Genomic DNA, 23,258 nt, shown 5'->3' on the forward strand with positions numbered 1-23,258 from the left:
CCCTCTCCTTTCCTCTCTTTTAAATCAATAAAGATATATTAAAAATAAATAATAAATTAATTAATAATAAAAATAAAAAAATAAAAGTTCTGGGGATACATCAGTGACCACACAGAGTCCCTTCCCTGAGGGGGTTCCCTCCAACCAGGCTTAATGAAAGAAGTCTGCGGGCCCTGGTAAGCATTGGCATTTCATTTTAAATATGTTACCTTGTTTGATCTTCACAATCTCTGTATAAGATAGGTAGTCTTATCCTCATTTTATAGAGGAGAAAATAGAGGCCCCCAGAGATTAGGTTATATAACCTGTGGTGGGGGCTGATGGTTAGCAGGAGAACAGAACTGAGTACCCACCCTCTAGAGTCACATTGCTGGCGATTGTAGAGCCTGGATTCAAAGCCTAGATCATCTGGCTCCAAGGACAGCCTCCCATAGCAGCACGCTCCTTTGTTCCTCTTGGCTAGAAAGAAAGAATATTGCCAGTACTTTAAGTAACTAAACAATTGTCCAGAAGTCACCGGGTCACAGGTCAGGGTCAGAAGCAGCCACCTGGAATCCAGAGAGTGCAGAGAATTTTCCCCCTGCCCCTTGTTAGGCAGTGCTGCCCCCTGACTTTTAGCAGCTCTGCAGCAGGAAGAGAAATGGCTCCACAGGGGGCCACAGGGCAAAGGCTCTCAAGGCCTCCAGGATGGACAGCTCAGTGTTTCCCCATAGAGACAGAGGCAAGTGTTCTGATGGAATAATCACAGGTATTGATCAGGCAGCAGAGATCCAGTGGCATTTCTCAAGCTCTGGAAGGCACCGCAACGAATGAATAGGAGACAGGAAAATTCTATAAATTGGCTGTTCTATCTGATGTTCATTTAATTAAGACGTTCAGTCCTTCTAATGGAAAATGTGAGGAGTGGAAATTACTGTTTTTCTGCCATCTCATATAAAATGAAAACTAGATCTGGAAGGCAGGGAGCCTTTTCATTGTATCTTCTTCAGGCTCGATTTAATTATGTATTACAGGCTACCTTCCATAATAATTACAATTGTCTGCCTTTATGCAAAGCCTCTCTCTGTCTTGGGATGAAAACTCTAGGGAGATGCCTATGGAGATTGCTGAAGTTCCATCTAGTGAAAGCAGTTGTTTCCGTATTCGTGCATTCAGCAGATGTTTATGATGTGCCTACTTTGTGTCAAACCTCCATCAAGTCCTGCGGGAGGTGGCATGGGCATGAATCATGGTCTCCCTTCTCAAAAAGAGCAGGAAAGAGGCCCTGCACGTCCAATCAGGCATTAATGTATTTGTGCAGCCAACATTCTCTGCTTGTCTTCTCCGTGCCAGTCCCAGTGCTGGGGAAGCAGAGATGAACCGAGGGCGAGTCCTCCAGGTTCCCTTTGCTGGCAGATGGTGGAATCCAGATCCCCAGCCTGACTGTCTGACTCCACAGCCCTGTCCTGACTCAAGCACTCCCAGGCCTAAGTGGGAGACAGCTTGTACATCAGCTATGTCACTGTCAATACAGGGGCTACATTTTATGACAGAGCTGTGCCATAGTCTCCCAGGAGAGACCAGGGAGGGCTTTATAAGGTAGCATTGGAACGAGGCCTTGGTAGAGGTAGTATTGAAGTGACATCTGACCCCTAATCAATAATCAATTCTTATTTATAAGACTCTAAACCTCCTTTTTAAGTATCCCGCATGGTATAATAAGATCTTTTTTATCCAGTTAGGTCAGGAAAGTAGATAGCTTGAGTAAGTAGCCTCATTAATAAAGAGTATGTACAAGGACAGCAGATGTTCAAAGAACCAGACTAGATCAGCATCCATCCTACGAACTTGTTGGACTGAAATGGATCTTCCTGTTGATTTAAAAGATGATTCAGGATCTGATAGGACTCCACTTACTCATAGCACACAAGCACAGTTAAGATTACCAGGACTGAGCCAGTCTTAGGGAGTCTTGATTTTTGGCTCAGAAATGTGGGGTACCCTAGTAATATTTACTGACAAGGCCTGGAGATTGATATTGGCAGATGTCCGATAATGAAACTCTTCTTTAAAAGTGAGTAATTTGTAAGGTCCTCTTCCCCAAGACTGCCGTGGTCACAAGCTCCTCGTAGGCCATCACAACACTTCCAGTCATGAAAATAATCATGTTAATTATAGAAAGTCTTGGGAACATAAAACATCTATAAATAAGCCATTAAAAACCCCTGTCATTCTACTTCCAAGAGATAACCACTGTAAATATTTGTGTGAAATTCCTTCCTATTCACATTTCCAGCAGCTATAAAGGGTCAGAAAGAACACCAGCCTCTCCCAGAGTGAAGGGGATCAGAGCTCTGAGAGAGCCTCCAGGTGAGAAAGGCCTTGGGACAAACATTCAGGACCTTTGCCCCGAGACTTGCCCTCCTTCCGAGCAGCAGTCTCGTAACCACCCCTTCCCCCAGCTCTGAGGGCACGCGGCACCTTTGACACAGTCAGGATTCAAGCCACTCACTCTATCACCCATCCCTAAGCCAGACTGACCATTTCTTCCAAGAATCGGACTCAGTACTAGGGGAGAAAAATGAGAAATCAGGACAAGAAACAGGTTTCCAAAGCCTCTTAACCACCAGCAGCAGAGCCAAAGGACTGGTAACAGCCCCACAGCCTTGCTCCTCCAAGCCTGGGCATGAGCTGTCTGATGAAGGCCACTGCATTGCTTGCCCTCTTGGAATGGACTTCCATTCCCTTCCTCATGCCTCAGTGACAGAGATCCAACTTTCCCTAAGCCCCTCGGCCCTTCCCTCAGAGTTAGCCTTAGGCCAAGGACTGGGGTAAGTGATTCAAGAGACCTTGACCAACACCTCCTCTGTGGCAGACTGTGCCAGGGACTGTCACCGTTCAGTGATCAGTACCAGGCACAGGGACAGAAAAGAGTCGGCAGTTGGCAGGATCCATGCAGCAGCCAGATCTGACCCTCGGCAGAGAGTTATTCAGTGAAGACCTACCTAGTCTCCTGGACCAAGCCTCACCTGAAACCAAAGAAGCTGCAGGACTCAGGGATCCAGGCAGGAAGCCAAGCCCAGCTAAAGGAATCACAGAAGAGCCAGGATGAGCTCAACTTTTGGGCCTTTCACTTCACCATTGTTAAAACCCTAAGGGGCCCAGGGGCGAGCTTTACTCCAGTAGTAAAAGCAAAGCAGGGAAAAAAAGTCCAACGGGAGACCCAGAGTACATGGGGAGACATATGTGGATAAACCCATGCTGCAAGCTTGAGCATGAGTGGAAGTCAGAAATATTGGCATCTGGTGCTCGCTTCGGCAGCACATATACTAAAATTGGAAAGATACAGAGAAGATTAGCATGGCCCCTGTGGAAGGATGGCACGCAAATTCGTGAAGCAAAAAATATATATTGACATCTGGATGAAGAACTTATTCTCCTTTCACACACAAGTGCAAAAAGGCATTTAAACCTACCTTCTTGCACTTCAGCCTCCCCTAATTAAAAATAATAACTAGAATGTTAATAGCCTACTCTCTGCCACTTTCCAACCACTCTACAGCAGGTGGGCAAGCACACAGTGGACACTTTCAAATACACAGACAGTACAGACACGCTCGTTGGAGACAGAGAAGCAAGTGGTAGCTTGCAAGCAGGTAGAGCTGAGTTTGAATTTTGAGCCCACCCACTTATCTGTGTGACCTTGAGCCGGTGACTTCACTTTTCTGAGCCTCAATTCCTGAGCCTCCTCCCACAGGGAGATAATATATACCTTTTAGACTAGTTGTGAGAATGTACGAACAGGGACTGGCACCAGACCTGGTATGTTGGAGGCGTTCAATAATGGTGAGTATTTCTTTTATTACTATCAGAAGAACGGAGAAATGAGCTAAGATTCAATTCTGATGCGTCAGATGGACCCCACCAGAGCAGAGCTGTGAGTTGTGAGAGCTGCAGATACACAGCTGCCTGGTGCCAGATGTGGAATCTAGATGGGAATAGGTTGCAAGAGCCTGTCTGTTTGGCCTGCGTATGTGGCAGCAGAGTCCTGGTTTGAATTCAGAGTCCCCTTTTCCCAGGGTCTATAGCTTCCTGGGATGCCCCATCTCTAGTGTAGTGTTGTTTGGGTAAAGTCTGTATACCAGTTCTAGGGGGTTTTGAGAAGGTATTCAAGCGTCAGGTTTGCCCACACCAGCTTTGAGACTCGGGGTCAGCAGTCTTACATGGTTACCATCCCTTCAACCTCCATGGGTAAATATTAGTTTATAGCTACAGGTACTTACACATGTTCTTCATAGTAATCCTGGGAGGCAGGCAGGACAGGGCTTATCATCTCCACTTTATGGAGGTAAGTCATTTGCCTGAAGTCGGATATCAGCAAGTGGAGCCTTAGCCTGAAAACTATGTGCAAGGAGATGTAGGGGACATGGCAATGTATCCAACCAGAAAGAAAAGCAGAACATGCAAAACTGTGGCATGAGGCAGAACGTGCCAGGTTCTGGCTGTAGCACTGTTATATTTCTGTTACTCAGAACCACCCCTTGGTTTTCAGGTACGACAGCTTTGGCCGCCTGACAAACGTGACCTTCCCTACCGGCCAGGTGAGCAGTTTCCGAAGTGATACAGACAGCTCAGTGCATGTGCAGGTAGAGACCTCCAGCAAAGATGACGTCACCATCACCACCAACCTGTCTGCCTCGGGAGCCTTCTATACACTGCTGCAAGGTAAGCCAGGACGGGCTGGGGGACTTTGGGGCAGAGGGGTGGGGAGACCTGTTTAAAAGAACATGACACAAGAAACCAGCTGCTGCTGGAGCTGCCAAAGAACAGAAAAGCTTTATAGCTGGTCTCCTTCTGTATTGCCACCTAATTTGTAAAACACACCAGCCTGAGTCCCGTAAATTCTCTCCCAGAAGCTTCAGAGTAATATTTCATCGTCTCATCCCATTATCATCAGAACAAAGGGTAGAGAATCCATTAGCTCCTAATCGAGGTGACCTCACTGTTCTGCCATTCTAATGGCTCTCAGATTAAAGACTTACTCGCACACTGGTGCCGGCGAGGACAAAGGACAGAATAATTACACCTAATTATGAAAGGGATTTGGGCTGGAGAAGCCCTTCCTGAAGCTCAGGTGAGAAGGGCCTGTGCCTCTGCTAGGATTCCATAGAGAGGAGACCCTTCCTCTCTGCATCCATCACGTCATCCCTGATATGAGTTGATCTTTCAGCTTCAGCTAAAGCACGCTGATGAAACATTGCTGTGAATTGTCTGCCGCAGTTGTTCTCATGGGATGTGGTGACTTAGAGTAGAGCTTGCAGCTTTGTTGGATTTAGTGAGCACTAAAAAAAAAAGGCAGCACCAGTAAAAGGCTTGCTTGGTCTGCCCTCTGCCCCCACCCAGCTTTTTGACACAAAGTATTAAAAAGTACCTCGGGCTGGGAATCAGACACCCAAATTCTAGTCCTGACTCTGCCACATTACCACGGCCCTCCATTTTCTTCTCTGGGAAAAGAAAACAAGTTGAAGCCCTGTCAAATGGTGTGGGACAGCTCAAAGAACAGGAGTTCTGGGGTAGATAGACTGGGACCCCTATGCTTGCTGCACCAGTTTCTACCTGTGTGAATTGGGCCTCAGTTTCTGGGTCAGGGAAATGGGGCTGCTCTACAAAGCCTACCTCATAGGGTTGCTCAGACCGTCTCTTTAGACAGCTTACATAAAGTGACCAGCATGGGCCAGGTACATAGTATTGCTCAGTAAGTGCTTGTCAGATTAATTAACTAATTCATTAACAAGCAGTTTGATTTGATCTACCATAAGAAAATAATTTTATGTTTTCACAACTCCTTTTACTCCCAAATGTAGTCCTGTGCCTTTTAAAACCTCAAAGAACATGCAAAAAAAATGAAACCAGACCACCAACTTACACCATACACAAGAATAAACTCAAGTTGCAAACCATAAAAATCCTAGAAGAAAACATAGGCAGTAAAATTTCAGACATTTCTCATAGCAATATTTTTACCCATATATCTCCTCAAGCAATGGAAACAAAGGAAAAAATAAACAAATGGAACTAGATCAAACTAAAAAGTTTTGCACAGCAAAAGAAACCATCAACAAAATGGAAAGGGAACCCACTGAATGGGAGAACATATCTGTCAGTGATATATCTGATGAAGGGTTAATTTCCAAAATATATAAAGAACTTATACGCTCAGCACCAGGGAGACAGACAACCCAATTAAAAAATGGTCAAAGAACCCTGAAGGGACACATCTCCAAAGGGGATATACATAATGGCGAACAGACATGTGAAAAAATACTCAACGTCACTAATCATCAGAGAGATGCAAATTAAAACCACAGTGAGCTATCACCTCAGACCTGTCAGAAAGGCTGCCATCAGTGTATCGACAAACAACAGGTGCTGGCGAGGGTGTGGGGAAAGGGAACCCTCATGCACTGCTGGTGGGAACGCAGCCTGGGGCAGCCACTGTGGAAAACTGTATGGAGGTTCCTCAAGAAGTTAAAAACGGAACAGCCTTGTGACCCAGCAATAACAACTTCTGGGAATATATACAAAGAAACCCGCAACACTGATTGGGAAGAATATATGCAGCATTATATGTTTATTGCAGCATTATTTACAACAGCCAAGATTTGGAAGCAGCCCGAGTGCCCGTCAGTGGATGAGTGGATAAAAAAGCTGTGGGACATTTATACAGTGGAATACTACTTGACTATGTGGGGGGGGGGGGGGGGGGGAATCTTACCTTTTGCAACAGCGTGGATGGACCTGGACCTGGAGATCATGCCTCTTTCCTTCTTTGGTGCCAGAGAAGGACAAATACCATATGATCTCACTTATATGTGGAATCTAGTGAACAAAAGAAACTGATGAACAAAATAGAGACAGAGGCACAGCTACATGGAACAGACTGACAGCTGTTGGAGGGGGGTAGGGGACTGGGTGAAAGAAGGTGAAGGGGCTAAGCAAAAACTCATAGACACAGATAACAGTGCGGGATAGCCAGAGAGAAAGGAAGGTGGGGGTAGGGAGAGGTGGGCAAAGGGGGGAAATGGGGACAGAAAAAGACTTTGCTTGGGCCAATGGGCAGATGATGTTTTGTAGAGTTGAAACCTATATGGTTTTGTGAACCATGTCACCTCAATAAATTCAATTAAAAAAAAACAAAACAAAAACCTTAAAAGAACAATAACAGTTTTCAGTCAAAGAAAGAGAAACCAAGGCCTGGAGTTCCTTCCCTGCCAAGCACCTGTAGCAGTGGGTTGGGACACACCCCCGCTGTTTAAGCTCTGAATGGGTTATTACCCAGAGAGGGTACCAATTCCGAGCCAGCCAGCTTCTGCCTGACGAGGGACAGCAAGGCCACTAGTTAGTCAGGCATCTTGTCCTTCAGGCCCATTTTCTCCCCTGGGGTTAAGACTTGTCTCACCCACTCCGTGCCTGTAGGCTGGCTTTGAGCAATTTTCTCAGAAGTTAATGCAGGCTTTCTTATATTTGGGCAACTTTTTGAAATTCAGAAATGCCATCAAAAGTGCCATCAAAAAGATTTTTAAAAGTGCCGTCCATTTTATAACGACTTTTCACATGGGGCGGGGGACAGGGGAGAGACACACTGCCTGAAATTTATACAAGGATGTAAGGCACATTGCAATTTCAGAAAGCTTAAAATGTGAAAAGGAAAAGTACATATTGGAATCCAGGAGACGTGGTACCTGCTTTTCCTCTTTGGTACCTCTGCCAAGCTCCCCTTCCCTCTTCTGTACCAGGCCCAGATGCTCAGTTTTGCAGCCGCCTCGGTAGTCTTTGTACAGAGCTCCTTTGGTTTCATCTCGTGTCTGAATGCTGGGAAGAAATAAGAAGGCTCCTAATGAGCAGCAGCCTTGGGAAGTCACAGCTCACATTAAATGGGGATCATTCAAGATGGGCCTGTGCAGATGCTGTTCCATCCAGAGTCACCATTAATGGACGTATGTGGATTCAGCAAGAAGCTGCTTTAAAAGATAAATTGACACAGGCTCTTTCACTGTTCAAAGGAAGTAAAATACAGATTGTCAGTGAATAATGCATAGTGAATTTCAGGGAGATTTTAGGCTTCTGTGTGTGAGAGAGAAAAGGCGATAAAATGGAGGGAGGAGAAAATGGGAGGGAGGGGGGCCAATTTGATGCTGTTGTAGCAGGGAAGAGTCAGTGAGGGCTCCCTACAAAACGACATCCTTATTGCTTGTCATAGCCTGGAATAGATCTAGTTCAGTCCAGCAGATGTTTACTAAGCACCTGCAATAAAAACAGTAACGATAACTAACATTTTTGGGCACTTACTGGTATGAACCATGTTTTTCGTGTTTTACATTCATAGTCCTATTTCATCTTCACAGCAACCAGATGAAGTGGGTATTAATTACTAATATCTCTCATTTTCCAAATGAAGGCAATGAGGCACTGAGAGGTTAAGTAGATTGTCCAGAGACACGCACCTAGTAGGGGTATTTGGACTCAGACGGATAGACTCTAGAACCCATTTTCTTGACCACTAATCTAAAGGCGATAGGGAGCTATTGAAGGAATGTGATCACCTCGGAGAAGTTCATTGGGACAGGTGTGTGAAATGGGGTAATGGAGACAGAAATGACTAGACAGACACATGGCAGTGACCAGCACACAAAACTAGTCATAGGTGAAGTTGGTATAATACTTACTATATGCCAAGTGCTGTTCTCAGATCTTCATCTTCATCATCTCACTTAATCCTATGAGGTAGGAGCACAGTTATCATCCCCAGTGTACAGAGGAAGAAAAAGAGGCATGAGAGGTTAAGGAATCAGCCCAAGGTCTTACAGCAACAAAGTGGCAGAGCTGGAACTTGAACTCGGGCAACCTGATTTCAAAGTCCATGCTCTTAATCTCGCTGCAATAGTGCCTCTCACAGTAGGCCCTGAGGTATTTGAGAATTTGGTCATTAACAGGGTGGCGAACCCTACATCCCTCAGTTGCAAGACCACTAATAAGCCCATAGAGAGGTTAAGGGGCGAATAGAGGAAGGCATTCATTCTAACCACAGGGACAGGAGAAGCTTCTGGGAGGAGATAACATGTAAGCAGAGCCTTTAAGGAAGGACTTGGGCTACCATTTATTGAAGAAAGGGGCAGTGCAGAAAGAGGCAACAGCTGAGAAGGGGCAGAAGGCAGGAGAGTGCAGTGTAAGGTCAGAGATGTTACCTCCATTTTTAGAGGAGAATTCCGTGTGCATTTCACAGATGAAATTTACTTTTTTCTCCAGAAGCACCTTTTAGCTAAAGATGCAAATTAAAGTGTTTTAACCAGACATAAAATTTCAAAATCAGATGTATTTTTAAATTGTTGTCATATATATAGCTGCTCCTTGACTTATGATTGGGTTATGTCCCAATAAACACATCGAAAGTTGAAAATATACTAGGTCAAAAATTCATTTAATACACCTAACCTACCAAACATCATAACTTAGCCTGGCCTACCTTAAATGTACTCAGAACACTCACATTAACCTAAAGTTGGACAAAGTCATCAAACACAAAGCCTGTTTTATAATAAAGTATTGAATATCTCATGTAATTTGTTTCACGCCATCATAAAGCCGAAAAATCCTAAGTAGAACCATTGTGAGTTGGGGACCATCTGTAATGTATATATGACAATGATTTAAAACATATATATGTCTTGATTTAAAACACATATGTCTTAAATCATATATATATATGCTTTAAATCATATGTATATATGTTTTAAATAACATATATATTTGGCATTCTGACAGTGGACTTAAGTATTGGAGTTATTTTTCATCTTGTTATAAAGAACATTGTTACCCTAGTGTATATCAAGAGCCTTAAAAATGTTCAACCCATCGTCCTACTAATCTTTCTTTTAGAAGTCTATTTTAATTAAATAACCCAAAATGAATACATTGACTTATGCAAAAGAATATGTTTTTTAATTGAGATAAAATTCACATACCATAAAATTCACCCTTTGAAAGTGTCTAGGTCAGTGGTTTGTAGTATATGTACAAAGTTACTGCTATCTGATTCTAGAAAAATTTTATCACTCCCAAAAGAAGCCCTTGCCCATTAGCAGTCACCCCCATTCTCCCTTCTCTGCGCTAATCTACTTTCTATCTCTATGAATTGGCCTGTTCTGGACATTTCATATAAATGGACTCACACAATATGAGGCCTTTTGTGTCTGACTTCTTTCACTTAGCATGATGTTTAAAATACATTTATTTGCAGTGTTACATGTAATTATGAAAACTGGCGACAATCAGAAATCTATTTTGAGGGTTGGTTGAATAAATTATAGTATTTCTATACAATGAAATACTGTGCATTCATTAATAAAACCCTTCATGAAAAACATTCAACAATATAACACAATTATCAGTGAAAAACCTCTATAAGCAACATTTTATACTCTGACTACATGAAGAAATATCCTAAAATCTAGGAATATCCATCATATTTACATGGTTTTGGGGGGGTCTATTGAGATTATGGCTGATCTCCATATATTTCCCTAGTTTTTTTCAAGAATAATGTTTCGTTTCTATAGTCAGAAAAATACACACATTTGAAAACCACACCTCTGCCTCCCTCCATCCTTGTGCCTTCTGAACAAAGTCTGTCCTTCCGCTCCCACAGACCAGGTCCGCAACAGCTACTACATCGGGGCAGATGGCTCCCTGCGGCTGCTGCTGGCCAACGGCATGGAGGTGGCCCTGCAGACGGAGCCCCACCTGCTGGCGGGCACCGTGAACCCCACCGTGGGCAAGAGGAACGTCACACTGCCCATCGACAACGGCCTCAACCTGGTGGAGTGGCGCCAGCGCAAGGAGCAGGCTCGGGGCCAGGTCACGGTCTTCGGGCGCCGGCTGCGGGTGAGCAGGACCCCCAGCAGGTCCCTGCCTCTGGAGGCTGAGTCCTGGGGGGAAGGGATGGGGAGGAATCCGGACCAGTGGGTTCTGTTCTTGAAACTGTCCCTGGGGGAGAAAGTTTTCCTGGGCCCTCCGTTTCCTCATCCACAAAAAGGGGAAAGTAAAGCAGGCAACTCCTGTAATAAGAGTCTCGTACATCTTTTCAGTTGTCACCTGTGGCAAGATCACCAGCTCTGGTGTTAGTTGGGCCTGAGTTGGATTTCCCGCTTCTGTCATTCCCAGAGTGAATTCGCGCAAATCCCTTATCTCTCAAAGCCTTGATTTCATTACCTATAGAGGGAACACGATAAAACCAATTTCACAAGTTGCTACAAAGATTAGAAAAAATCTATGAAGTGCCCCAGACAGAGCCTGGCCCATAATAAGTGGTCAGTAATACCTGCCTGTGTTGTTGCTGTAATTGCTATTCTTATTACTGTTATTGCTATTATTATTACTAATATGTCCAAAAATTCGGTTTAGCTGTTTGGAACCTAAGCCATAGTCTCCCCCTTTTTCAGGTAAGTATCCTTTCTAAATAAACAAAATGACCCTCGCCATAGCTGTCCCCGCCAGTGGGCTGGCATCCATGGCCTGGCATCTCAGAGTGTTTTTCAGGGGCTGCCCCTGAGCCAGCCCTTTCTCTGCCTCCCACCACGTTTCCCTAGCGTTGCTTCTGCCCCAGCGCCTGATTGCCCATCTTCTGTCCCCTCCAGCGTTAGAAAGGAAGGTGAATGCGTGAGTGAAAGCGCAGGAATAGCCCCGGCTCCAGCACAGTACCCCGGAGACCACAGGCGCTCCGTGGAGGCATGCCGAGCTGAGCCACGTGTTCCTAACCCCTAAAAACCGCAGAAGTATCCCCGTGCCACGCAGCTGGGGCTGTCTTGCCCTCTGGCCTCCAGCAAAGAAAGTACATTTATAAGCCCCCATTTCACACACGGGGCGCCTGAGTTCCAGAGAGAAAAGGGCTTTTCCCGGACTCACATAGCGAGGTGGTGGTAAGGACTCGAGAATGGGCACCCTGCTCATAGTTAAATTCTCACAACAGATATAGAAGCATTAAGTGACTTATCCAGCATCACACCACGAGAGCCAGAAAGCCAGGCTTCCTGTGTACTCTCGACAGCCAAGAACTCCAGCAACTGTCTGATGTGGGAAACAGCCTTCCCCGCATTCCCTAAGGAAGGCCGCTCTGCCTCTGGGGCCCCGCCGAGCCCGTCTGAATTCCCCAGCAGCTCCTCGTGCACATTGGGGGCAGCTTGCTAAGCGGGAAGCTTGCCCTGGGCCTGTGCAGCCGCGAGCAGCTCCTCCGAGCCTTCGATTCTCCTGCAGAAACCAGATAATATATTTGCTATATACCTAGCCAGGTGCTGGGAGACCCCAGGCGCTCAATAAGCGGCAGCAATTAGTGCTGTTAGGATTCCCTCTCTGCCTTGTGAACTGGACCAAAAGTTTCCCAGGCTTGAAGTGGTCCCTCTCCCAGCCCGAGATTAACGGCGCTTCGGTGAGGTGGCCTCATCTCCGCGTCCTCCCAGTATAAATGGCCACCCACAGTGGCAGCATGTGGAATTAGAACGTTAGCCGGGTGCGCCTCCCCGTAATGGAGCTCATTTTTTATACGACTGGGAACTTTTTTAATAAAGAAAGATGTAAAATAATCTCATTGCCGCTACTGCCGAGCACAGGAAGCATTAGGCAGTTCCCCAGTGAGCTGCTTAATTCAATTTTATTAATTTTGCCACAGAGGTATAGCTCCCCTTCACTAGGGGTCCTCCAGGGTATGGGGGGGGTGCAGCTGGCTGGGTGGTAGCACCTTGGGGGAGCCCCAGGGGACCTTCCAAATGATGCTGTAAAAAGGGCTCCATCGTTGGTGGTGGTACAGACCTTGCATCTTCCTTTGTGCTCTCGGCAAAGAACACAGCTTCGGCCTCCAGCACCTCGGGTTTTCATGGGAATTGTCTGCCATGCTGTTTTCGCTTCTTCAATTGTGTTTGATTACCCCTGGGAAGGCAACCTTATTATAACCAGGCCATTCGCAGCCAAAGCCATCTCAGCATCATCATTATAAATCTTTATCTTCTAGGCGTTAGAGTCTGTTAGGGGAGAAGGGGGAGACACACGTCTGTACTTCCCCTGAGAATGACCATGGTCATTTGTTGTCGTTTAGTGGACATTATCACAATCATTAATTCAGTACCTTCTGTGTGCCCAGCACTCCACTAGGTAATTTACTTAGGTTTCCTCTATCCTCTCAGCAGCCCTTTGTTTTACAGGGGGAGAAACTGAGACTCAGAGAGGGACAGGCACTTGCTCAGGGTCACACAGAAGAGCTGGTCACAGATGAGGCTGGAATCCTGGCCTTAATTTTTAGACCTGAGCCCTGTTTTACCACACAGGGCCCCAGAGGGCCTTTCATTACCTCTGTCTACGTGTACTGTTTTGCATCATTTAATGCACCTTGTCTGTGTTCTTCTTGGGTCTTCCTTACTGTGTGTCACATTTAACCAGTGACTAATGGGAGAGTGAGAAAATGTGCCCAAATGTACCCAGACACCAATTAGAGGAAATCAGCATTTTAGCTTCAGAGTACCCAGCAGTGTTTCAGGGGTAACAGGTACCAAATATAGAAACAGGCCTCTGAAGCATATTTGTTTGTTAACATACGAAAAGCCCTGACTTCTTGCTACCCCTGGGGGAGCCCTGTATTTCTGACTCTGAAAGGAAATCGAGTCTTGTGCTGACCCAGTAGCCCAGGTGGAGATCATACACGGGGCTCCTGATCCCGGAGGCGGGAGCAAACATTCCAAAGCTAGGACTGTGTCCCCAGGTGGCCCACAGCCAGAGAAACCAGCCCAGGTTCAAACACACGCTGCCCCCCCCCCCAGGGTCTCCAGGAAGAAGCAGCAGCCTGGGGAGCTGACTGGGGCGACCACCCAGAAGTCCTAATTGTGGTGAGAGAGGGCAGGAGAGATCCCAGCAGGGAAGGGAAGTCCAAAGCCCCAAGAAGTGGTAGACTCTCTTAGAAGACCACTGGGCTGTGTTGGCACATGGCAGTGGTGAGTGTCAAACCCAGACTCAGTCACTCACCAGCCAGGAGATCTGGAGTATGTCCTTCACATCCCTGAGCTTTTGTCTCCTGGGTGTCGAGCCCTAGCATGGTGGCTGGCACATAATTAGTGGGATCAGCCATTGATTTGCTGGGCCCAGGGGGCCTCTCCCTTTTTAGGAGGGCGATAAGAAGGATCTGCCTTTTGTCTTCATTAGAAGAATCACGTTAGGAAATTGTGTGAATCATCTTCAGTAACAGCTACTGCTTTCCCATCATCTGCATCACCCTTATCCTCACAGTGGCCCTATGTAATTGGCATTATTATTCCCATTTTACAGAAGAGGAAACTTCACAGAGCTGACAAGTGACAGAGGCAGGACCCAAACCCTGGTTGACATCCATAGCCCATGCTGCCTCCTCTATTCAGGAGCTTCTCAGACCCAAGTTCTCAATATCCAGATTAACTTTCTCCTTCCTCCTACCCCTTCTCCAGGTTCACAACAGGAACCTCCTGTCTCTGGACTTTGACCGTGTGACACGCACGGAGAAGATCTATGATGACCACCGCAAGTTCACCCTCCGAATCCTGTATGACCAGGCGGGGCGGCCCAGCCTCTGGTCACCCAGCAGCAGGCTGAACGGCGTCAACGTGACATACTCCCTGAGGGGCCACATTGCAGGCATCCAGAGGGGCATCATGTCTGAGAGAATGGAATACGACCAGGACGGTCGCATCACATCCAGGATCTTTGCTGACGGGAAGACATGGAGCTACACGTACTTAGAGAAGGCAGGTGTCTGCCTCCTTCCATCACTGCCCTTGCTGTGTAGAAGGCCTGTCACTGTGGCTCCACCTATGGCCACGCCCAGGCTGCTGACCTTGATAGGATAGGTCTGACCCATGTGGTCTCCAAAAGGAAATGTTCAGGAAAATCTGCAACAGAGGGCAAGGAGGTCCCAAGAGGCATCCAGATGGATCATGGTGGCATGGCAGGTGGGGGCCCCGGGGCAGGAGAATGTGAAAGTTGCACCTGATAGACTGGTGCTGAGAGCAGGATCAAACACTACCTTGACTTACGGAACAAGATTCAGGGTCCTGAAACAGATGCAGGTCTGCTCCCAGGTCTAGGGCACATGAGGCCATTGGTCACAGAGAACAAAGCAGATGCCTAAGGATCGGTACTTAGGCAGGAAGGCCTTAACCCTGAGCTTCAAGTTCTGGGTGTGGCCTTGGGAAATCCCCTTCTGGTCAGGATTCATTTCATCCCAGGGGTGAGGAATCAGAAAGGGCCTGAAATCAAAAGTTGGTCCCAAACAGGAGAAAATTGTAGCTTTGGTACCTAGATCCCCTCTGGGCTGTTATCTGCTGACTTATTCCTGAAATAGAGCCTGTATTTCATGTCCCAGTTTTGGTGCCCAGATCCTTACTTTGTTTCCTACTCCTGGTCACCCCTCCAGATCCCAGGCTCTGCTTGATCTGTGGTCAGTCTCCACTGCTCTGTGCTGGGTGAGCATGTCCGAGAGCAATGTTCTGTGGTAGCGCTAAAAGAGACCTTGAAGGTCATCCAGCATACTGGCCAAGGCCAGAGAGGGGAAGAACTTGCCCAGGGCCACACAATGAGTGGTGTTAGAAGCCAGGTTTCCCCATTCCCATATGGCCTGTTACTATATAAACAGTTGTGCAAAGCCCTAAATGCCTTTTTCAGGCATGATCTTTATCCTGCGGGCCAGAGGGAGTCAACAGAAGTTGTTTATTAGTCCATAGACATTGTCAGACTGTATTTTAGGAAAATCGGTCTTGCTTGAGTGGGACGATTGATTTTAGAAGAAATCTGGAGCAAGGAAGCCAGGAAAGAAGATGCTGCAAATACTTTAGGCCGGCGCTCCCACCCCGTCACACATTAAAGTCATCATTTTTGTACCACACAAAGGGGCAGACAGACAAGGCTGCTCACCATAAGGAGGAAAATAGCCTGAGTGCTCTGGGGCCCCAGGCCCTGCCAGGCCAAGGAATAAGAGCAGTCCTTATCTGAGCACATCTGTACCCCGTTGCAGAATCTTACGGCCCATTGGTTGGAAATATCTGGTTTGGACATAACTTAGGAGAACCACCAGTTTCCTTGGCCTTTCATTCCTCTCCTTAAGCCTTGGGCACACAGGCCTCCCCTCCCTCCCCACTGCCCAGCTCTCATCTCTTGGTTTTCCTTTCCCTCCAGTCCATGGTGCTGCTCCTCCACAGCCAGAGGCAATATATCTTTGAGTTTGATAAGAACGACCGCCTCTCTTCCGTGACAATGCCCAACGTGGCCCGGCAGACATTAGAGACCATTCGCTCGGTGGGCTACTACAGGAACATCTACCAGCCCCCCGAGGGCAATGCCTCAGTCATCCAGGACTTCACGGAGGACGGGCACCTCCTCCACACCTCCTACTTGGGCACCGGCCGCAGGGTGATATACAAGTATGGCAAGCTGTCGAAGCTGGCCGAGGTGCTGTACGACACCACCAAGGTGAGCTTCACCTACGACGAGACAGCGGGCATGCTGAAGACCATCAACCTGCAGAACGAGGGCTTCACCTGCACCATCCGCTACCGTCAGATCGGGCCCCTGATCGACCGCCAGATCTTCCGCTTCACCGAGGAAGGCATGGTCAATGCCCGCTTCGACTACAACTACGACAACAGCTTCCGGGTGACCAGCATGCAGGCCGTGATCAACGAGACCCCACTGCCCATCGATCTCTATCGATACGACGACGTGTCAGGCAAGACGGAGCAGTTCGGGAAGTTCGGCGTCATCTACTACGACATCAACCAGATCATCACCACCGCGGTCATGACGCACACCAAGCACTTCGATGCGTACGGGCGGATGAAGGAGGTGCAGTACGAGATTTTCCGCTCGCTCATGTACTGGATGACCGTCCAGTACGATAACATGGGGCGGGTGGTGAAGAAGGAGCTCAAGGTGGGACCCTATGCCAACACCACCCGCTACGCCTACGAGTATGACGCCGACGGCCAGCTGCAGACGGTCTCTATCAACGACAAGCCACTCTGGCGATACAGCTATGACCTCAACGGGAACCTGCACTTACTGAGTCCCGGGAACAGCGCGCGGCTCACCCCGCTCAGGTACGACCTCCGTGACCGCATCACCAGACTAGGCGACGTGCAGTACAGGATGGACGACGACGGCTTCCTGAGGCAGCGGGGCGGTGATGTCTTCGAGTACAGCTCAGCTGGCCTGCTTGTCAAGGCCTACAACCGGGCTGGTGGCTGGAGTGTCAGGTACCGCTACGACGGCCTGGGGCGGCGGGTGTCCAGCAGGAGCAGCCACGGCCACCACCTGCAGTTCTTCTATGCGGATCTGACCAACCCCACCAAGGTCACGCACCTCTACAACCACTCCAGCTCTGAGATCACATCCCTTTACTACGACCTGCAAGGACACCTCTTCGCCATGGAGCTGAGCAGCGGCGATGAGTTTTATATAGCTTGTGACAACATCGGGACGCCTCTTGCTGTCTTCAGTGGAACAGGCTTAATGATCAAGCAGATCCTGTACACGGCCTATGGGGAGATCTACATGGACACCAACCCCAACTTCCAGATCATCATTGGCTACCACGGTGGCCTCTACGATCCACTGACCAAGCTTGTCCACATGGGCCGACGGGATTACGATGTGCTGGCTGGTCGCTGGACTAGCCCAGACCATGAGCTGTGGAAGCACGTTAGTAGCAGCAACATCATGCCTTTTAATCTCTATATGTTTAAAAACAACAACCCCATCAGCAACTCTCAGGACATCAAGTGCTTCATGACAGGTGAGGATCGGGGCTCATTCAGAGGGCAGAAACTGGTCATGTCTCCCTGTTGCTCTGGTCATTGACAGGACAGTCATCCTTGAGAAAGCTGCTAGCGGGTAATGGGAAACATTGACTTTCTCTTAGAGCAGCATTTTCCAAAGTATATTTGAAGAAACACTAGTTCAGAGAAATGGTCTGGAAAAATTGTTTCTGGCATCACATCAATTTGATAGGAAGGCCACCATGCTTAAGTTTTCATAATACATTTCAGCTTATGCAAGGCTCTGAGAAGTCCTGTAGTAAAGAGAACTGTTTAACATATTTACCCACTATTTCTTTAATTTATTTGACCATAAAACCCTGTTTTTCACCATGAAACCCTAATATCTCACTGGATGCATTCCTTAGAATGCACCTTGGGAGTTTCTGACCCAGAAATCAGCCTGGCTATGAGTCCCTAAGAAGTATGGTTTTTTAAAAAAAAAATTATCTTATTTGGGTTGAAGTAATGGAAAATTTAGACTTTGGAGACAGACAGAACTGAGTAAAGGGGTCCACCATTTCTAAGCTATCACAGTGGAAAAATTTACTTAACTTCCCTGAATTCCTGATTTGTAAACTGAAGTTAGAATACCTACCATGACAAAGATAAGTTAAATATACACATTTTAAATCCTAGAGCAACTACTAAAAATTAAAACAAAGGCATAGCAAATCAGTCAATAGTGGCGATAAAATTAAAACTAAAAAAATATTCAATCCAAAGAAGATAAGAAAAGAGGGACAAAAGGAGTAAAGAACAGATAGTAGGATGGTTGCAAGGGTGAAATGGGTGCGTTTTAGAACCTGTCCCGTACAGTGCATGGCTCCTGTTGGTTCCCTTTCCTCCACCTTCTGATTTAAAAAGTGGGCTTTTCTTTCCACTGCTGTGAAACCACCTTGAGTATAAAGTGTCCCATAGGTCACACCTGCCAGACATGTCTTCAGCAGCCACAAGCCTCCCAGCAAGCAACTACTCCCAGCCACAGAAGACCTCAGTGTCAGAGTGGCTATGGGGATTCAGGTCTGGCTAAAGCCAGCACTTTTAGAACAGAGTTTGTGGCATATCCCAACTTGTAAACCTAGTAGTTGCCACCTCTTTTGTCCTGTGAGACACCTCTTACCCCCTATTTTAAGGTAGTTGCATTCATTCAACAAGTGCCTCCTCTGTGCAGCCACTGTTTTAGGCACTAGGGATAAAAAGATGACCCTACCCTCCAGAAATGCACACTGCTGGAGGGGAGACAGACAACTGCTATCCAGTTTGAGGGGCCATGATGGAGGGTTTCGCTGATGGCTATTGAAACACAGGAGGCACTGCTGGCTCTGCCCAGGGAGCAGCTCATATTGGAGGCCCATTTATGAGTGGGCATCCATCAGGTACTGGAGAGAAGGGCAATCCAGGGAGAGGGAGCTGCACATACAAGTGTAGAGAGCCCTCGCTGGGTAGCTCAGTTGGTTAAAGCATGGTCCCAGTACACCAAGGTTGAAGGTTCTGTCCCCAGTCAGGGCATATACAAGAATCAACCAATGAATGCATAAATAAGTGGAACAGCAAACTGATGTTTGAATTCCCGGTTCAACTCCCAGCCAGAGAACATACCTAGGTTGCAGGTTCTATTCCCCCATTGGGGCACATTGGGGAGGCAACCAATTGATGTATCTATGTATCTCTCTCTCACTGATGTTTCTCTCTCTCTCTCTCTCTCCCTCCCTCCCCCTTTCTTCCTCTCTCTCTAAAATCAATAAAATAATAATAATTAATATGTAAAAGAGAGCATAGAGAGGGCAACAAGTACACCTCACATGATTGCCCCTTAGTGGCAGGGCTTCCTGGCCCCTAAACTCAGTGGCTCAGTCTGGACCCTGTTTCTGCTGTTAGCAATTGGAGGCTTCCTCTTTTAGGGAAGAATCCAGGTGGTCATGGTGAGAGAATCCAGGTGATCAGGGTGAGAGAATCCAGGTGGTCATGGCAAGAGTCCCAGGAGTGGGGAAGAAGAGAACACATGGTGGGCAGGTGTGATGGATACTCCCTTGGGCACAGGAGTATTCCCCACAGGGTTTCACGGCACTCACCATGCCCCACTGCTGCCAGCCCTGGAAAAGCTTCACAGATTGGAAGGATGTTTCCATTACATCTGTCTGCATTAATCACACCCCCTGCCTCACCCTCCAGTGAGTTTCCTCTGAGATGTCTTGGCAGGTTACTGTAGCTGAAAAATAAATGCTGCAAAAAAAAAAACCCAAAAAACCGTCTTACTACTAAAATCCAGAATACTACTAATTCTCACTAAACCTTACCTTTTAGCTTCTACATGGGCTACATGCAACCTCATTCACATTCAGCAACAACAATAATAAAAAGAGCATCTTTTTTCCAACAATTTCTTCAGGGGTTCTGAGATCTACTCCAATTGCATAGGCTTAGGTCACCTGACAAGCCCTGAGCCAGTCACTATGGCTGGGGAGCTGGAATGCACTGACTGGCTTAGCCGAGGTCACATGCTCCATTCCTGAGCTCTTAGTTGAAGTCAGCTTCCCTAAAACTACATGAAGACCCCAAAAAGAAGGAGTGAGCTGGCAGAATGGGGCGCTAGGAAGACCAAAAGATGTCCACCACAGATGTGTCATGTACACTATTGCACTTACCCCTCACTTGAGCCTGTGAGATGGGGATCGCCACCCCAGGTGGCCACCCTGCCGTCTGCGGTGGATGAGTAGAGATGAGCTTTTTAACTTGAGGGATGTGTCTATGTCTGATGCCATAATAAGAAAGAGTAAAATTCTCAACTCTTCAGAAAAGCCAGTTGTAAAAACAAACAAATGAAAAACAAACCAATGAATAAAAACAATTTTCAGCATTTTTCCTAAAGGCATAATGAAAAAGTTTCCCACCTTCCATCACTTAGAATTAAGGCTCAGCCCTCTTTTCAGATCCCTGGTTTCCTGGGACTTTGCAGTATTCCTGACAGAAGATTTCCTTTGCAACTGCCAATTCAGATGCGTGTTCTCAGCCTCAGGCAAAATGGCTTAGTAGGGTTCTTCCCCCAACCCCCCTTCATTCTGTTTGTTTTAATTTCCCAAAGAACCATCTGCCAAGATTCATAGAATCAGAGATTCTTAGAAACTCAGTGAGGAAAGGGAATTTGGAGAAGAGCTGGTCCAAGCGCCTCATGTTACAAACGGGGAAATGGAGGTCCAGGGAGGTGGAGGCATGGGTTTGAGGAAACACAGAGAAGAAGCTGAACACTTTAAAATACACTTATGTAACAAACAACAGTCCCTGTTGTCTGATGGCTGCCCCCAATTGGTAACACTGTTAATTTTCCTCTGCATGACTTAATGAAAACCATTTCTGTCATCAACTTGTAGGTAAGGAAACTCAGCCTCAGAATGGTTATGGAAACGAGTCCCAAGTTCACACAGTTTGCAAGTTAGGGGCCAGAGTTTGAACCTGGATTTTGTCTTGCCTCACCATGTGCTTTCCTTTATAAGATCTTCCTAGAAGTAGAACCTTGGTTTCCAATCTTTCCTTTCCTTTCTACCACCCCTCCACCTCAGCGCCTCCAGGTTTCACAACCCAGAGAGGGGCTCTGGGACATCCAAAAAAAAAAAAGACAAATATGGTTCTTGAATGGGAAGGCAGCATGGGATGCAGTGGTGAGAGGGATGCAGTTGTTGATCCCCTAAGAACACTCCCATCATTGGGATGAACTCAGTGGGTGGTAGGGAAAGGCAATTCCACCAAGGCCCGGACCCTCAACAGGACCTCCCTGACCAGGGATCTGTCTCCTTTGGAAGAAGCTAAGAGTAAGCCTGGTGCCCACAGCCCGGAGTTGCTGGCTTTGGGGCTTAGCTTCAAGTCCTGCCTCCCCAGACTTGGGATTCCAAGTCTCTGGCCAGCAATTGCTTTGTCATCTTCAGCTGCCCCTTCTCGAGCGATGCTCGAACACTCTCTCCTATAGGCCCCAAATCACCTCCTACCTGCCATCCCAGGCTCTTCCTGCTCCAACCACAATTTTCCTTTCTGGCTCTCTCTCTGGGGTATGGTTACCTGAACACTCCCTCACTCGCCTCCCCTCGCCAGGCCTTCCCTTGTACACCAGTCTTCCTGAAGTGCCCCCTTTATCTCCATCAAAGCCTGACAGGGTTTGCACATTTTCAGTGTTTGGCTTAAATGCCACCTTCTTCATAAGACATGTCAGACTGGCCAACTGAAAGACTTCCAACCTCTCCTCATCTTTTTGTGTGTGTCAGAGTTCTACATGCTCATGTCCCATCTCCCCTTCAGAGTCCTGAGTGTGCAAAGGGAGGGTCTGTATGGCACAGTACTAGGCACATAAAAGGCACTCAGCAACAGTGGGCCAAGTAGCTGATTGCACGCCTTCCACTCTCTTTTCCTTATGTCTTGGCTTTCTGATTCTGTTCTTTAATGAGCCAAATGCTCATGGCAAAATTCTGCCTGTCCCTATACCTAATATTTTATAACTAGTAATCCCCAAAGAATGTTTTAAATCAAACTCTGTGCCTGTGGGGCTAGATCCTCAAGCCCACTATAAGGAAGGCACAAGGAGGTTAAGTGACTTCTTAGGCTGTCAGGGTAAATAAGACAGGATCGTGGGGGAGGGGGAAATCTCTTGGTCTTTGGTACAGGCCATCTCCGTGCCCTGTGGCACTTTGGCCCTGAGGCTCTAATCTCTGCAAAGAGTGTTGGAGGAAGATGCGGAGTTTGTTTCTTAAGTGAATTTTCTCTTTGAAAGTCATTCATATGCATCTTTCCTTTGGAAGTGGTGGTCCTCTGCAGGTGTTTCCTATGATGTTTGGGGTGGCTGTGGAGGAGTCTTCACCCATCAACAGCTGCCTCTGGGTGTATGAAGCTGAAGGTCCCGGGGATTGGAGTGACAGTGGAAAGGGGAGTCTAAAACCCTCGGTTCTACTTAAGTTACATCTCTTTTAGATTTATAGCTAGGATGGGGACTCTAGTTCCCAAGGGTATGTTTATCATGAATACCATGAAGCCAGTTTCCAAAGTTGAGTCTTCCAGTAGCAGCGCTCCACATCCTCGCTGCACCTGCAGCCCAGCTCTAGGCTGCTTCACTGGGATGGGTCACATCTGAGGTCTGCTTACTCCATGGGGATATTTCTGCTTCTCTCCGCCCAGATGTTAACAGCTGGCTGCTCACCTTTGGATTCCAGCTTCACAATGTGATTCCTGGCTATCCAAAGCCAGACACGGATGCCATGGAACCATCCTACGAGCTCGTCCACACACAGATGAAAACTCAGGAGTGGGACAACAGCAAGGTAACCCATGCACATGGCTGCCCACCCCTGGCCATTCAGACATTCCAGGAGTGGGTCCTACCAGCTTTTCAGGAAGGTTTGGGCCACTGATAGAAAC

The 23,258-nt window shown here is 47.2% G+C and overlaps 1 protein-coding gene across 3 annotated transcripts in view; it reads left to right on the top strand.

Annotated features, from left to right (window-relative positions):
• The window catches only part of TENM4 (teneurin transmembrane protein 4), a 2,309,694-nt gene that overhangs the window by 2,283,011 nt on the left and 3,425 nt on the right, over positions 1 to 23,258 (top strand). For all 3 annotated transcript variants that reach the window (XM_081155445.1, XM_081155446.1, XM_081155447.1), the window contains 5 exons: positions 4,532 to 4,704; positions 10,685 to 10,920; positions 14,499 to 14,795; positions 16,222 to 17,836; positions 23,019 to 23,161. In XM_081155445.1, the coding sequence (XP_081011571.1) occupies positions 4,532 to 4,704; positions 10,685 to 10,920; positions 14,499 to 14,795; positions 16,222 to 17,836; positions 23,019 to 23,161 (2,464 nt within the window). The remainder of the gene's footprint in view (positions 1 to 4,531; positions 4,705 to 10,684; positions 10,921 to 14,498; positions 14,796 to 16,221; positions 17,837 to 23,018; positions 23,162 to 23,258) is intronic.

The sequence above is a fragment of the Miniopterus schreibersii genome, assembly GCF_964146895.1.
Source record: "Miniopterus schreibersii genome assembly, chromosome: 12".
Classification (NCBI taxonomy): Eukaryota; Metazoa; Chordata; class Mammalia; order Chiroptera; family Miniopteridae; genus Miniopterus; species Miniopterus schreibersii.